Source organism: Leptonychotes weddellii, chromosome 1 (assembly GCF_054177405.1).
Source record: "Leptonychotes weddellii isolate Sample4059 chromosome 1, ASM5417740v2, whole genome shotgun sequence".
Classification (NCBI taxonomy): Eukaryota; Metazoa; Chordata; class Mammalia; order Carnivora; family Phocidae; genus Leptonychotes; species Leptonychotes weddellii.
In genome coordinates this window covers 10,197,966-10,212,578 of record NC_138369.1, presented here as the reverse complement: position 1 = coordinate 10,212,578, position 14,613 = coordinate 10,197,966, and the positions used below count along the sequence as shown (strand labels likewise).

General features: G+C 52.3%; 2 protein-coding genes across 2 annotated transcripts; both read left to right on the top strand.

Moving 5' to 3' along the window:
• Positions 1 to 1,391: 1,391 nt before the first annotated feature.
• On the top strand, positions 1,392 to 4,301 carry NXNL1 (nucleoredoxin like 1). Its single transcript, XM_006747252.1, has 2 exons — positions 1,392 to 1,717; positions 3,968 to 4,301. Exons 1-2 carry the CDS (start codon positions 1,392 to 1,394, stop codon positions 4,299 to 4,301), a joined length of 660 nt encoding a protein of 219 aa, XP_006747315.1.
• A 1,771-nt stretch (positions 4,302 to 6,072) lies between these two features.
• TMEM221 (transmembrane protein 221) lies at positions 6,073 to 12,470 on the top strand. The gene is made up of 3 exons (XM_081815271.1): positions 6,073 to 6,392; positions 8,547 to 8,632; positions 11,053 to 12,470. The coding sequence occupies exons 1-3, from the start codon at positions 6,073 to 6,075 to the stop codon at positions 11,520 to 11,522; spliced, it is 876 nt and encodes a 291-aa protein (XP_081671397.1). The 3' UTR covers positions 11,523 to 12,470.
• The last annotated feature ends 2,143 nt before the right edge of the window (positions 12,471 to 14,613 follow it).

Sequence of the window (14,613 nt, the reverse complement as noted above, 5' to 3'; positions counted from 1 at the left end):
TGAGTGGCTCAGTCGGTTAAGCGTCTGTCTTCGGCTCAGGTCATGATCCTGGGGTCCTGGGATCGAGCCCCGCATCGGGCTCACTGCACGGTGGAGAGCCTGCTTCTCCCTCTCCCTCTGCCTGCCATTCTGACTATCTGTGCTCTCTCTCTATCTCTCTGTCAAATAAATAAATAAAAATCTTAAAAAAAAAAAAAAAAGACTCATCCTCCAAACTCACACCTCATGCGCACCACATTCTCTTGTTCAAGCAAGTCATGAAGCCAGTCCAGATCCAAGGAAAGGGGAACTAGTCTCCATCTCTTGATAAGAGGGGGTTGCAAAATACTGTGGCCATGATTTTCATCCTTACCAAGGGATCTTAAGGTGGGCTGTCCCGACTGAATTGAGGAGGGTGGAGAAAAAAAAAAACCCACAGATTTATTTTCATTAACTTCTATTGACCTCAAAAATAAAGTTTGCTAGCAAAAATGGATTTTGTTTGGAAATAGTAGAAAATTGTGATTCGGGAGAAGCAAACTACAGCAAAAACCGTAGGCTATTTCAACAAAGAAGATGAACGTTATTTTATGGAGAAGAAGGGAGGAAGTTGGGAGGGGTTGTTTTGAAGGAAAGCCCACTGGAGAAAAGCAGTTCAGGGTGATGATGGTTAATTGGCTGAGTTGCAGGGGTAGTTGACTTATTGTAGGAGATGCAATGTCCCTCTTTTCCTGGTGGGAGTTGGAACTGATCATTCTTTCCTGTGGATTCTTCTATTGAAGGTCTGAAATTGACCCTTCTTCCTGTAATTGACTGGGAGTGGTATGGTGAGAGCTCCCCCTTCTGGCCTCCCATCTCCATTTTAGCAAGTTTCCCATTATTAATTTTTACACTTCTAACTGGAATGCAGCATGTTTTTCATGTCCTGTGAAAGCAGGTATCGGCCAGCCCTGTGACTTTGTCTCCTGTGGAAATCAAAGATAATTTCACATCATATCCTGGCCATTGCAGGCAGGCATCTCAAAATATCATTTATCACAATAGAAATCACAATCATTTGTAGAGCCCTGGTGAATCACGATTACTTAACCCATTCAATTCATGAGGAAGCACATATATTTTACATCACAACTTAATAAAATATTTTCACACCCATATGTCAGGATGACTGCTTTCCTTTGCAATCCTGTGCTTTTTCTTAATGGATTTCTAGCTGTCTCCAGAGAAGGAGCCCATGGGCAGCCCGCCCCTACCCTTGGAGGCAGCACAGAATCAGGCCGCGGTTTAGGCAGATTAGTGAGGTCCTAAGCTGACCTCCTAAAGATACCTAATCCCAGACCAGCAGCCAGCCAGCAGGCCCAGGGCCACACAAAGTCCCTCGGTCGTGTCCCCAGCTCTCAGCCAGGGCTGCCATGGCCTCCCTGTTCTCCGGCCATGTCCTGATTCGCAACAACAGCGACCAGGACGAGCTGGACACGGAGGCTGAGCTCAGCCGCAAGCTGGAGAACCGGCTGGTGCTGCTCTTCTTTGGCTCTGGGTCCTGCCCGCAGTGCCAAGCCTTCGCGCCTATCCTCAGGGACTTCTTCGTGAAGCTCACAGATGAGTTCTATGTGCTGCGGGCAGCCCAGCTGGCTCTGGTGTACGTGTCCCAGGATCCCACGGAGGAGCAGCAGGATATGTTCCTTAGGGACATGCCAAAGAAGTGGCTCTTCCTGCCCTTCGAGGATGACCTGAGAAGGTGAGGTGGGAGAAGAGGTCAGGGAGGGCTTCCTGGAGGAGGAGCTATTTTTGCTGAAAGGTTTGTTTATTGTTGCCTCTGTTCCATCTGGAATTGATGAGCATGTCCTGTGTGCCCATCTGTACCCAGGCGGGGTGGGGAGGGGGCCACCCAGGGGGTGCATACGCCCATTTCTATTTAGCTCCCAAGGGGTTTACAACCTAGTTGGGGAGATAGACGTGACACAAAGACTCAAACAAATATATAATAAGAAACTGCAGTAATGATCCAGAGGACAAAGGGAGGATGCCATGTGGAAATATAATGGGGAGACCTTGCTGAGGTTTGGGGTCAGGGGATGCTTCCCTGAGGAAGTGGCTTTAGGAGGCCAATGCCTTATCCATTAGGCCACTGGGGCTTCTATGGAAGTGGCTTTAAAGAAAGACCCCAAGGCCAGGGAGGATAGGAAAGAGTGAGGAGAGGGAAGGGTTTCCAGGCAGAGGGCACAGCAGAGATAAAGGCTGGGAGGCCACCAGAGAAAGAACAGCCAGTTCAGGGAACTGTAAGTAATAACCGGATGGGAGAGGTCTGTAAGCATCATGTGGAGCAGCGCCACAAACCCCATCTGAACGGGAGTGGATGTGGTCCTCAGAGTAGCTGGGAGCCTGTGAGGGGGGCCTTGGAGCTGAGAGAGAGGTGGGTAGATTCAAGCTTTGCACCCAGCTGCCCAATAAACAAAACTACAGCTCGTGGCTATCTTAGAACCTTCCCCTTTTCCGCAGTAAGGCATCCCTTCTTTTTATTTATTTTTTTAAAGTTTTTAGACTTTATTTTTTTAAGAGTTTATTTCTTTATTTGACAGAGAGAGAGCACAAGCAGGGGTAGAGGCAGAGGGAGTGGGAGAAGCAGGTTCCCAGCTGAGCAGGGAGCCCGACGCGGGGCTCACGATCCCAGGACCCTGGGATCATGACCTGAGCCAAAGGCAGCCGCTTAACCGACTGAGCTACCTAGGCACCCCTAGATTTTATTTTTAAGTAATCTCTACACCCAACATGGGGCTCAAACTCACAACCCTGAGATCAAGAGTCACACGCTCCTCCGACTAAGCCAGCCAGGCGCCCCGGCTGTCCTTCTTTTCATGTGCAAAGTTCAAAACTCGAACTTTTCATTATGAAAAATGTCCAAGATCCCACAAGTTAGAAGAAGCATACAATGAAACCCAGAGCAATTGTTAACAACTTGCCATATTTGCTTTATCTACACGCATGGGGAGCTTGCACGGAGCCATTTGAAAATGAGTCGCAGGCTTTCTGACACTTTATTGATTTCGTTAATTTTGCTCCACAAGTTGAAAGTTTCTAGAGACCTTCATTCTGCACCCAGCATTATCAGAGTTTGGACACTTGCTCACTCCTTCTGCCCTCTCTGCCGCTGAGGGGGATCTTTCCTGCGAACAGGCAACATTTCCCTTCCCAGGGTGGGATGAAGCTGTGAGGGCATCAGAGACAAACTCGGACCTGCTGACCTCATTTGAGGCAGGGTCCTCTCAACAAAGCCTTCACTCGGGCTAGGTTCGGTGTCTGGACAGAGACTGAGCGATTCCCCACCCCCTTCTCCTCACCCCCCTCCTCTCCACCCTACACACACACACACACACACACACACACACACACACACACACACGAGCACGCTGACGGTTCCCAGATAAAACACAGGCTGCCCAGTTAAAACCAAATTTCGCGTCAACAATGAATAATTTTTTAGTATATGTTTTTTTTATTTTTTTAAAGATTTTATTTATTTATTTGACAGAGAGGGGGAGAGAGGGATCACAAGTAGGCAGAGTGGCAGGCAGGGGGAGAGGGAGAAGCAGGCTCCCCGCTGAGCAGAGAGTCCCACGCGGGGGCTTCATCCCGGGACCCTGGGATCCCGACCTGAGCCAAAGGCAGACAGATGCCTAACCAACTGAGCCACCCAGGCGCCCCAGTATACATTTTTAGTATAAGTATGTCCCACACAGTGCATGTTGTGATGTGATATATATTATATATAAAATATAATATAATATAATATAATATATGAAATGGTGGCATGTCTGAGGTATTGGAAACACAGCGCAGAGGCCACTGCGGCCTGGCCTGGTCCCTGGGCGCCCCCAGCACACACAGTGCACACGGAAGGCGCTCAGTAAGTCCTGGGAGGGGGGATGTGTGGCTCCCCAGCTCGGGATCAGGGACCGGCTTCCGACCGGCCCGCCCGCCCACCCCGCAGGGACCTCGGGCGCCAGTTCTCCGTGGAGCGCCTGCCGGCTGTCGTGGTGCTCAAGCCGGGCGGGGACGTGCTCACCCGCGACGCCACCGACGAGATCCGGCGCCTGGGCCCCGCCTGCTTCGCCAACTGGCAGGAGGCGGCGGAGCTGCTGGACCGCAGCTTCCTGCAGCCCGAGGACCTGGACGACACCGCGCCGCGGAGCCTCACGGAGCCGCTGCGCCGCTGCAAGTACCGCGTGGACCGGGAGGCCCGCGGCAAACGCGGCTCGGGGAGCGGGAGCCCGCCCGAGGGGGAGGGCGGGGCGGAGGGCGGCGGCGCCGGGGAGCTGTTCTGACCCCTGCGGGGCGGATGCGCCTGGGGATTCTGTGCTGCAACCTCCCGAAGAGTGCCGCCCCAGACACTAAGGGGACACGGCAGGGGACACTGAGGCAGACGTCCTGGCGTTGGGGAGCAGCGCCACCCCCCAGCACGGGGGCCTCGGACCAAACAGCGGGGCTTCAGGAGATGCAAAGTGCTGCGGGGTGGGCGTGGGGGTGGGGGTGAACAAGAAGACAGGCAACCCATTCAAAACTAAGCAAAGGACCTGAAGAGGCATTTCTCCAAAGAAGATACCCAAACGACCAGCAAGCACACGAAAAGATGCTCAGCATCATCAGCCATTAAGGAGATGCAAATCAAAAGCACCGTGAGATCCCACTTCACACCCAGTAGGATGGCTGTAATCAAAACCCAGCACATAACAGGTGTTAGCAGGGAAGTGAAGAAAGTGGAACCGTCTAGCATTGCCGGTGGGAAGGTAAAAGGGTGCAGTTGCTGTGGAAAGCGGGGTGGGGTTCCTCAGTAAGTTAAATATATTATGACCATAATTACCAGCAATTCTACTCCTAGGTATAAACCCAAAAGAAATAGGAACTCAAACAAATAACTGTGTGTGCGTGTTCTAGCAACACTATTCACAACAGCTAAAAGGTGGGAAAACCCCAAATGCCCCTCAACAGACAAATGCATAAGTAAAATGTGTTCCATCCATACTGTGGAATGCTATTCAGCCATTAAAAGGAATGAAGAACTGATACACGGTACAACGTGGATGAACCTCAAAAACATTAGGCTCAGTGAAAGAAACGGACACAGAAAGTCACATAGAGTCTGCCTCCATTTATATAAAATGTCCAGAACAGGCAAATCCAGAGACAGAAAGCAGATCAGTGGTTGCCAGGGCTTGGGGGAGAGGGAGTGGGGAGTGACTGCTAATGGGGAATGGGGTCTCCTTTAAGGATGATGAAAATGTTCCGGAACTAGACAGAGATGCTATTTGCACAACACTGTGTATGTACTAAATGCCACTGAATTGTTCACTTCAGAATGGTTTCTTTCATGCCATGTAAATGTCACCTCAGTTTTTAAAATTAAAAATAAATAAATAATAACAGAAAACGGGCCATGGGAAGAACAAAGCCCAATAGCAAAAGACAGGAGTGCCTCCTCAAGCGGGGGCCCTAAAAGGGCCTCCTCGTCCAGGAGGCGACGTTTCTGCAAAGCCTGGAAAGAAGGTTGAACGGAAGGGAAATCGCAGCCAGTTGCAAAGTCCGCAGGTAAGAGACCGAATATCAAAGTGAATTATTTAGAAATTCGTTCAAGTTTCCTTTTTTTTTCTTAAACAATGAAACAGGTGCTTAGGGCAGTGGGTGGTGTGGGGGTCGCTTTAACGAGTTTAGGGGCTTGTGGGGCTCCCTGGATCCGGCCTCCGAGCCCTTGCGGCTCTTGGGGCGGCCTCTGTCCCTTCTTCGCCCCGCCCCGCGCCGGCCCCGCCCGGCCAGGACCTGGAGGCCGGGAGGGGGCGCCCGCTGGGTCCCCGGAGGGAGGAGAATACTTTGTCCCAAGTTTTCGCGGAGTTTCCTCGTCCCCCCCCGCGATCCGCACACGAATCCCTCTACGGTCCCCACCGCGATCCGCACACGAATCCCTCTACGGACACCCCTTGCCGTCCCGCCCTCTTCGGAACTCCTGGGAGCCCTTGGACGCCCGCCCAACTCCCCTGCCCCGTTAAAATCTCTTCTATTCCTCGACTGCCCCCCCCTTACCCCGACCCGCAGACCCCCGCTATGGCCCGGTCGTACGGCGGCCGGGTGCTGGCCGCGATGACCCTGCTGGGCATCCCCGCCGCCGTGCTCGCGGCGCTGGGAGCGCAGCTGCTGTTCCAGCTGCAGGCGGGCCGCGCGGAGCTGCGGGGACTGCGCGCCGACGGGCTCGGCCCCGAGCTGGGTGCCGGCCCCGGGCTGCCAGAGGACGCGGCCGGGGCGCTGCTGCCGCTGGCCGCCGCGCTCGCCGCGCTCGCCCTGGTGTTGGGCCTCACCTGCCTTCTGCTCGCCGCGCTCTGCGGCCACCTGGGCGCCGAGCTGGCGCGGGGGCCCGGCCCCGGCAGGTAGGACAGGCCCCTCCTCCCCGAGGCCCGGTTGGGGGCTGGGCGAGCCCAGGCGAGCCGCTGCCCCTCTCGGGGGCCTCAGGTTGGGGGAGAGCTTCCCCTCTTCCTTTCTTCCATCCCGTCCTCCCTTGCTCCCCTCTCTCCATCCCCCACTCCCTCTATCATCCCTCCCTCCCTACATCCTATATTAGTGAAAATTTGCAGCAGGTGCACCGACCGCTGCACCCTCCATTTTACAGAGGTGGAAACTGCGGTCACAGAGGACGCAGGGGCGGCTGGTCCCGTGTTGATAGCGCTTGTCATTGAGGGAACCCTAAGCTTTACGTGCTCCTCTCGTTCTGTGGACTAGCCCAGGAAAGGCCCGCGGTCCCTGCGCGGCTGGTGTTGCTACCTCCTTTTGTAACTGTGTCTCACACAGGGGAGGCTGATCTCTCTAGGCTGCCGGGTTTGGAAGCGGGTGGACGAGATTTGAACTTGCTTCTGGTAGAGCCGGAGCCTGTGCTCTGGCCCTGGGTGGGGTTCCTTCCTCAGGCACCTGGGCTCAGGAACATGGGTACCGGGGCGGCAGGTGTCGGGGCAGGGAATGCTGGGAGGAACCTTCCCAGTGTTTCCCTCCAGGATGCTGGGGGAAGGGAGCCAGAATCAGGGTCCAGGATTCCACGGATTAGAACGGATGGGAACTTCCACCACTGGAGTCGATCCCACCTAAAGTGTGCACTATCCATTCCATAGCTCAAGGGGTATTGAAATGCACTGGTGGGTCAGTCAACAAATATGTGTTGGGTGCCTGCAGAGGGCTGAGCCCAGCACCGGGAGTAGAGGACACAGCAGAAACCAGGCGGACCCAGACATGCCCTCATGGGGTAGACAATAGAGACAAGACGGTAATGTCAAGTGAGGATGAATGCTGGGAAAGGAAGAAAATGGGGCGATGCCAGGGAAGACGACAGGGTGGGGGTTGAGAAGGGACCATCAGCAGAGGCTTGAGTGGAGGCTTGAAGGAGGAAAGAAGGCAGAAGATCTGGAGGACAGTGGTCCAGGCAGGGGGAACACCATGTGCAAAGAAGGCCCTGGGGCAGGAATGAGCTTGGGGTGTTAGAGGGAGGTCGAGGTGATTGGTGTGGCCGGAGGGAGACATGAGGGAGATAAGGGCAGGGAAATCAGGAACTGGACCATGTAGGGCTCCTTGTGCTGTGGTGAAGATCTTGGGGTTTACTCTGCCTGAAAGAGTTATGAGAAAGGAGGGGAATGATCTGGCTTCAGTCTGGAATAACCCCCTCCAGCCACCATGGAATAAAGGGGCCAGGAGGGCAGGTGGTGGGGAGACCAGGGAGGAGGCCACTTCCACTGCACCGGTGGGAGGTGAGTGATAATGGAAGCTCTCAGAGCCTCCGTTTCCTAAGCTTTCAGGAATGGGGAAGGGAGAGTGCACACAACAGAAGCACTCAGCATGGTGCCAGGCTCAAAACCAAGTCCTCAATCAGTCTCAGCTCTTGGGAATCTCTTTTTCTATCATCTCTGATAACAAGTTACCCCTGGTTTCTTCATTTCCCAAATAAGCTTATGGTCTGTAAAATAATGGAAGTCAGGTGTCTAGCAAGTGTCTGTGCATAATAGCTGCTTCATGAGTGTTGGATGTTTGAATGGACTGATGTATATGGGTGGGTCATGGGAGAGGGGGGAAGGATGGTGGATGGATGAGTGGTGAATGAGGGATGGATGAATGGACAGATGGATAGTTGGTTGGATTGATGGATGGTGAATGGGAGATGGACGATGGGTGGATGGGTGGGTGAAGGATGAGTGGATGGATGGATGGATGGGTGCGTGGGTGGTGAATGGTAAATGAATGGATGGATGGATGGTGGCTGTTTAAATAAGTGACTGGATGGATTAATAGGTCCTGGTTAAATGGACGGATGGCTGTATGGTTGAATAATTGATGCGGATGGGTAGATGGTAAATGGTAATGGACATTTACCTGGAAGGATGGATGAGGGGGTAGATGGATGGATGGATGGATGGATGGATGGGTCCTCACATAGATCTCAGGTCCCCCAAAGCTGGGCCACTCTCCCTCCCTCTCCTCCGTGGCCTTCCCCCACCAGCTTCACCCCCTGAACCCGTTTTCTTCCTGCCCCCCCTCCCTCCCAGGTCTGACTGGTTTCTCTATGACTGCCGCCTCCTCAGACACGTGGCCCTTGGCCTTTTCTGCTGTGGGGTCTCTGTCTACTTAGCAGGTGCGTGCCGGGGAATAGAATATGGGGTGTAGAGCCCTGGGCGGGGGTGGCCGGGGGTAACGACCCCATAACTGAAGTCAGCTCTCCAGAGCCAGTCTGCCTGTGTTCGACTCTCGGCTCTGACACTTTCGTGCTCTGGGACCTTGGGCAGATTCCCACTGTGTCCCAGTTTCCTCATCAGTACAGTGGGGATGCATACATCCCTGCCTTCTAGAATTGCTGAGGGGATTCTGGGTTAGTCCCTGTGAAAGCCCATACGTGGCATCTGACCCCAGTGGGGGTTCCATAAGTTGTATTGTCTTCAGAACATTCTTGATTCTTCAGTTTCCTACATTTGGTTTGAACAAAAGTTTTCATGTCCTTGGTGGTTTTCTGGAGATAGTGTTTCACAGGTTGGTCTTAGTAAAAAGCTGTTTGGTTACAAATATCAGAACCTCCAGCTCAAGAATGGCTTAGGTTTAAAAAAAAAAAAATGCTTTATAAACCAGAAATGCAGTGTAAATCCCAAAACATGAAGCAAAACAAAAACTAATAACGTGGGTACCAGAAGAACACAGCGCACAGTCTTCCCTTCCCTGACCTGTAATAACTTTTCTTAGATCAACATTCTCTCACCCACACTTGCCAGTAAAGGAACCAAATCATCAAGTTTCTTTAAAGAGACTCCTGACATTTTATATTTTGTTCTAATCTTGAAAGATGTGTTGATGGTGCTGCAGACTCAGTGCTGAATCATACATAGACCACGGGGACCCTTATAAACAACCCGTTTTCCTGGAAGAAGAAAATATTCCGCTGAATGAAAAAGAAGGGATTTGCTATTATTGTCTTTTTTTATTATTATTATTCCTACAACAGAAAAATAGAAGTTTAGAAGAGATATTTAAATTATTTATTTGTGAGATGTGAGCCTAGGGTTCATTATGGGAATATAAAGGTATATATGGGTATATAAAGTGCAGGGAACTCTGCATAACTTTTGCTGTTTGACTTAATAAAATGCGCCAGCTGTGAGTTTTTTAAAAAAGAGAGTGGATGAGGTGACTCATGTATCTGTAAAGATCGGGGGTGTTTGGCCTCAGGTGCAGCTGGTTCTAGGTGCTCAACAAGGTAATCGGAAATGCCTCTTGTTTCACCTCTTCACCTGCTATCCTCTGGGAAAGATGCCTGTATCTGTAAGTGCTTTCAACATAATGCCTATAACCTTGAGCCTTTTCCCAGGCTGGCAAAAAAAGTGTTGGAGACTTGGAGAATAAGATATCCTCATTCTAGTATACAAGAAAACTCACAAAGAGAAAAAAAAAGGTAACTATGTCAGCCTCATTAAGTGTTAAATTAAGAATTTGTTCAGCTCCCATTTAGATTCCTTTTGAGGTTAGGTGACCTCACTCAGCAAGAATTCCCAAGCACATCCAGCCAATCATCCAATCATCCATTCATTGCTAGCCAGAGCCAAAAGAATAATTGAAAAAACCTTTTCAAAAATGTTTAGAGCAAAAAAAAAAAAAAAGTCCTTGGCCTCACTTTAATATGTCAAACATGATGCAGTGTGGCATCTTAAAAGCAAGAGTACAGAGCTGGAGAAAGCATAAAAACAGCCAGCAAAGTGCCAAGAAAGCTTCCATCTCTCTCTGGGCTTCTCTTCAACCAATTCTCCCGCTGCTCCAGTAAGAAAATTCCTCCCTACCCATAGCCCAGTCTAAAGTCCCAGGGCTGGCTCTGATAGGCTGGGCTTGGGTCATGTGATAGCTCTGCACCAATCACTACAACCAGGGGAAGCAATGCTCTGATTGGCCAAGCCTAGTACCATGCACATCAATGATGCCGGAGAGGTGGGTCCGTGCTCCTACATTAGCGATCAGGGTGAGGGTAGGGACTGGACCCGTGGTTCTCAGTGGGAACAGATTCTGCTGATCCAGGGGACATCTGGCAATATCTGGAGACATTTTTGGTTGTCAAGACAGGGAAGGGGGAGAATGCTACTGCATCTAGTGGGTAGAAGCTGCTAAATATCCTACAATGCACAGGACAGTCCTCATCAAAAAGAATGGTGCCAACTGGACGCTGCATAAGTCAACAGAAAACTAGTACAGATCGGTCCTCAAGGTCAGGTCACCAACCATCTTGTTCAGACCAGCAAACTGAGGCCAGAGAGGGGCTGTGATTCACTGAAAGTTAATCACGGGACTCAGGAATGTCTGAGATCTGGGTTGTTTTAGTTGTGGTCAAGTATGCATAACATAAAATTTACCGTTTTATGGTAAAATGCATGTGACGATGGTGTGAGAGGATTAGATAGTTAAGCTGTGTGCCTATCATGTATGGGTTTCTGTGACTGCCCTCTGTTTGGGAGAGCTCTCCCAGGGCTTGGGGAGCAAACGTTTGTTGACCGAGTAAATGAGAGCCATTTCTTTCCCCAGCATTGTCCATCTATGCCCTGCTGCTCTTTGAGATCGAGACAGGTGCAGCAGCCGCCTCCATCCTTGGAGTGGGTGCTCTGGTCCTGGTGGCGGCGCTGACCCACACTCTGCTCCGAGCTGCCCGGGCCACCCGCCGCGGTCTCCATGAACTGTCCCCACCGCACGTTGAAGACGACCCTGTCCACCCTGCTAGAGTCTCCAAGGCCAGCCCCGGGGCTCCACCCCAGCAGGGTACCCACCGCCGGACACCCTACTCATCCTTCCCAGAACCTGGGGGCCCCCTTAGACCCACGTTCGCTGCTACAGCACCTGTAGCCATGGGGGGAGGCCGGGAGACAAGCCTGCCTTTATCCTACATGCACCGGACACTGTCAGTTGGCAGGGGGCACTGGGAAGGGGTGACCCACGAGATGCGCAGCATGCTAGGCCACCGGCCAGGGGGCTCAGGGAAGGACTCCACGCTGGTGTGAACGCAGGGATCAGGGATAGAGACCTGGTGTCAGGCAGCAGGAAGAGGACTCTGTAAAGATAGTCCAGACTCAGCCACAGTAGCAGTAGGACTTGATTTCTCAGCATCCCTGGCTTGCGTCCTCAAGGTGGCTTCATGGCACAAAATGGCTGCCAGGGCTCCAGGCTTCACCTCCTCTCTCAGAGGGAAAGGCTGAGGCCAGGGGGTGCTCAGAACTTTCTGGAAATCTTCCTGGGAGGCCTTGGGACCCTCCTGCTTATACCTCACTGGCGAGAACAGAGTCACATGACCACATCTCCGGGCAGAGGAGGCTGGGAAATGTAGCTGTCCAGATGTTAGAGGCAGGAGGGGGAGGGTCGGGCTTAAACAGTGGTTCTCTAAATGTCTCCATCCGTTTTACAGATGAGGAAACCGAGGTCCAGAGAGGGGCAGTGACTCACCAGGAGTCCCATGGCCAGTACTGAGCGTCAGAGTCAGGATTCGAACCAGGGTTCTGTAACCCCCATGCTGCTGACAGTACAAGTCTCAGACTCTGCGACTTCTTCCGGGCTGTGAGCATTTGAAATCTGTGTGTGCTGAGCTCAGAGTGGCCCAGGGCCACAGGGGCACCTGGAGGGCTGGACCCAGCCTTCTGGCTGTGGGCCCCTGGCTGAGGGCTTTGCTGCTCTGTGTCTCAGTTTCCTCCTCTATAAAATGGGGACATAAGTGGTTCCCCCCTCCTAGGGCTCCATTCCAGGTGCCTGTGCACAGTTGGTCCTCAGTGCATGTCCACCTGTGCTGTCGTCAGTCTGGGCCCCTGGTGGCAGGAAAAGGTGGGTTGATGGCCACCTTCTGGGGCTCACGAAACTGCCAAGGCTTAGAGTGGATAACTCAGAGCCCCAGGGATCTCCAGAGGCCCTAGCCCCACTCCCATCCCACACGACCCTCAAATAAACTCTGACCCTCGCTATCTCCTTTGTCACTTGAGCCACATCCAAACATGCTGTGTGGTCAAGCCCAGGCCCGGGGTAATGGGTGGGATGACAGGAATGGGGTGGGGAGGCAGAGTGGGGGGCAAGGGTGTACTTCTTGTAGACCCTAGTCGGGGACCCACGTATATAAATCTTCATGCATATAAATTTCACCGGGGGTGGGGATGCCTGGCCTCCACCCTCACCCCAAATGGACAGATGTCCCCAGAATTCTCCCAGTGCGTCCCTTCCTGGGCTACACAGGCACTCTGAGGCCCAGGGAGAGGAGACAGCTCAGCCACAAAGTGCCTTAAAGCCCCCCTAGGACCCTTTCCAATGGACAAAGAGGTGACAGCGCTCAGCTGGGGGGGCTGGTCCCCCAAGCCTGACCCTGGCAGGGACCCTGCTGATCCGATACACGCAGACCTGAGTGGCCAACCGACTCTGACTTCAGCTGCCTCCTCCCAGAGCCGCCGGGAAGCTGTGCAGACCTCCTTGCTGGTGGAGTGGAGGGAAGAGATAACACACATGAACGTCCCACGTGGCGCCTGACACGTCCCACGTGGCACCCAGTAAGCATGGGTTCTCGGGGAACATAAGAAATATCAATGAAAAGGATCAAATAAGAATAAATGTCGGGGCACCTGGCTGGCTCAGTCTGTAGAATGTGCGACTCTTGATCTCGGGGTCGTGAGTTCAAGCCCCATGTTGGGCATAGAACTTACTTTAAAAAACAAATAAATAAATGTCACGTCTTTATCACATGCCTGGTTCTGCAGGCGTGTGCCAGGCACTTTCCTGGCCTCAGTTAATCTTCAGGACAACCCCACTTACAGATGGGGAAACTGAGGCCCAGGAAGTGAGGCCACATGGTGGTGATGGCTGGAACCTCATTACCCCATCACAGAGGGCTCCAGGACAGAGCAGGTTCCTGAGAAACACCGGGAATTGCCGTTTCTGAGAATCCCCTGGAACAGGGCAGGCCCCCAGGACTCCGGGGTGTGGGAGAGGAGAATGAGGAGGAAGGACCACGGCTATCTGCCAGCGAACAGCACCTCATCTCCTGAACTGGGCAGGGGAACCAGAAGCTGGACCCCTCAGCCTCATCCCCAGGGCCAGGACTAGGGTGCAGGTGCAAAATTGGAGACCTGAAAGAATTGAAAACAGGTATTCAAACAAATTCTTCTACAAACACATTCATAGCAGCACTAGTCATAACTCCCAAAAGGTGGAAACAACCCAAATGTCCATCAACAGATAAGCAGATAAAAAATGTGATCAATCCATGCAATGGAATGTTACTCAGCCATGAAAAGGGACCAAGCACTGACCCATGCTACATATGGATGAAGCTCGAAAACATCATGCCGAGTGAAAGAAGTCACACACAAAAGGCCACATAATGTGTGATTCCACGTATATGAAACATCCAGAACAGGCAGATCCATAGAGATGGAGCAGATTAGTGGGTGCCAGGGGCTGGGGGAGTGGGATGGGGAGTGATTGCTCATGAGGACGGGGTTTCCTTTCTGGGTGATAGAAATGTTCTGGAACTAGACAGGAGTAATGCTTGCACAACATTGTCCGTGTACTAAATGCTACTGAATTGTATGCTTTAAGATGTGAATTCTGTGTTATGTGAATTTCACCTCAATCAAGACAAATTTAAGGAGGCACTTGATCTTAGGCTCCTGCAGGGGCAGGTGGGCCCCTGAACTAAAATGAGCTCCTTAAATGTTGCACCCCTCGAGCTTGCTAGCCTCACTCTTGTGTGACCCCTGCTCATCCTCATGGAACCCAGAATAGGAGCCCTGAAAACTATGCAAGGTTCCAGCTTGGAGGGCCAGCTGGGAGTGCTGCCCATAGCCCAGTCGAAACCTACCCCCCTTGCCGTCTCTGCCCTGGAAGGGACACCAAGCATCCTCATATCTCAGCCAGAATCAGGTGAGAGGGGATGAGGCTGGTCCTGGGGCTGGAGCCAAATGCTCAGGTTGCTCTGTGTCCTCCAGGAGCTGGGACAGACCTGGCTCAGGGAACAGTCATGCGACCTGCCACTTTAGTTTCCTTTATAAAATAAGGTGGCCTCCTCCCCTCCACCAAACACAGCGATGAGGACCAAATCAGAAAAGATATTGATGTCTC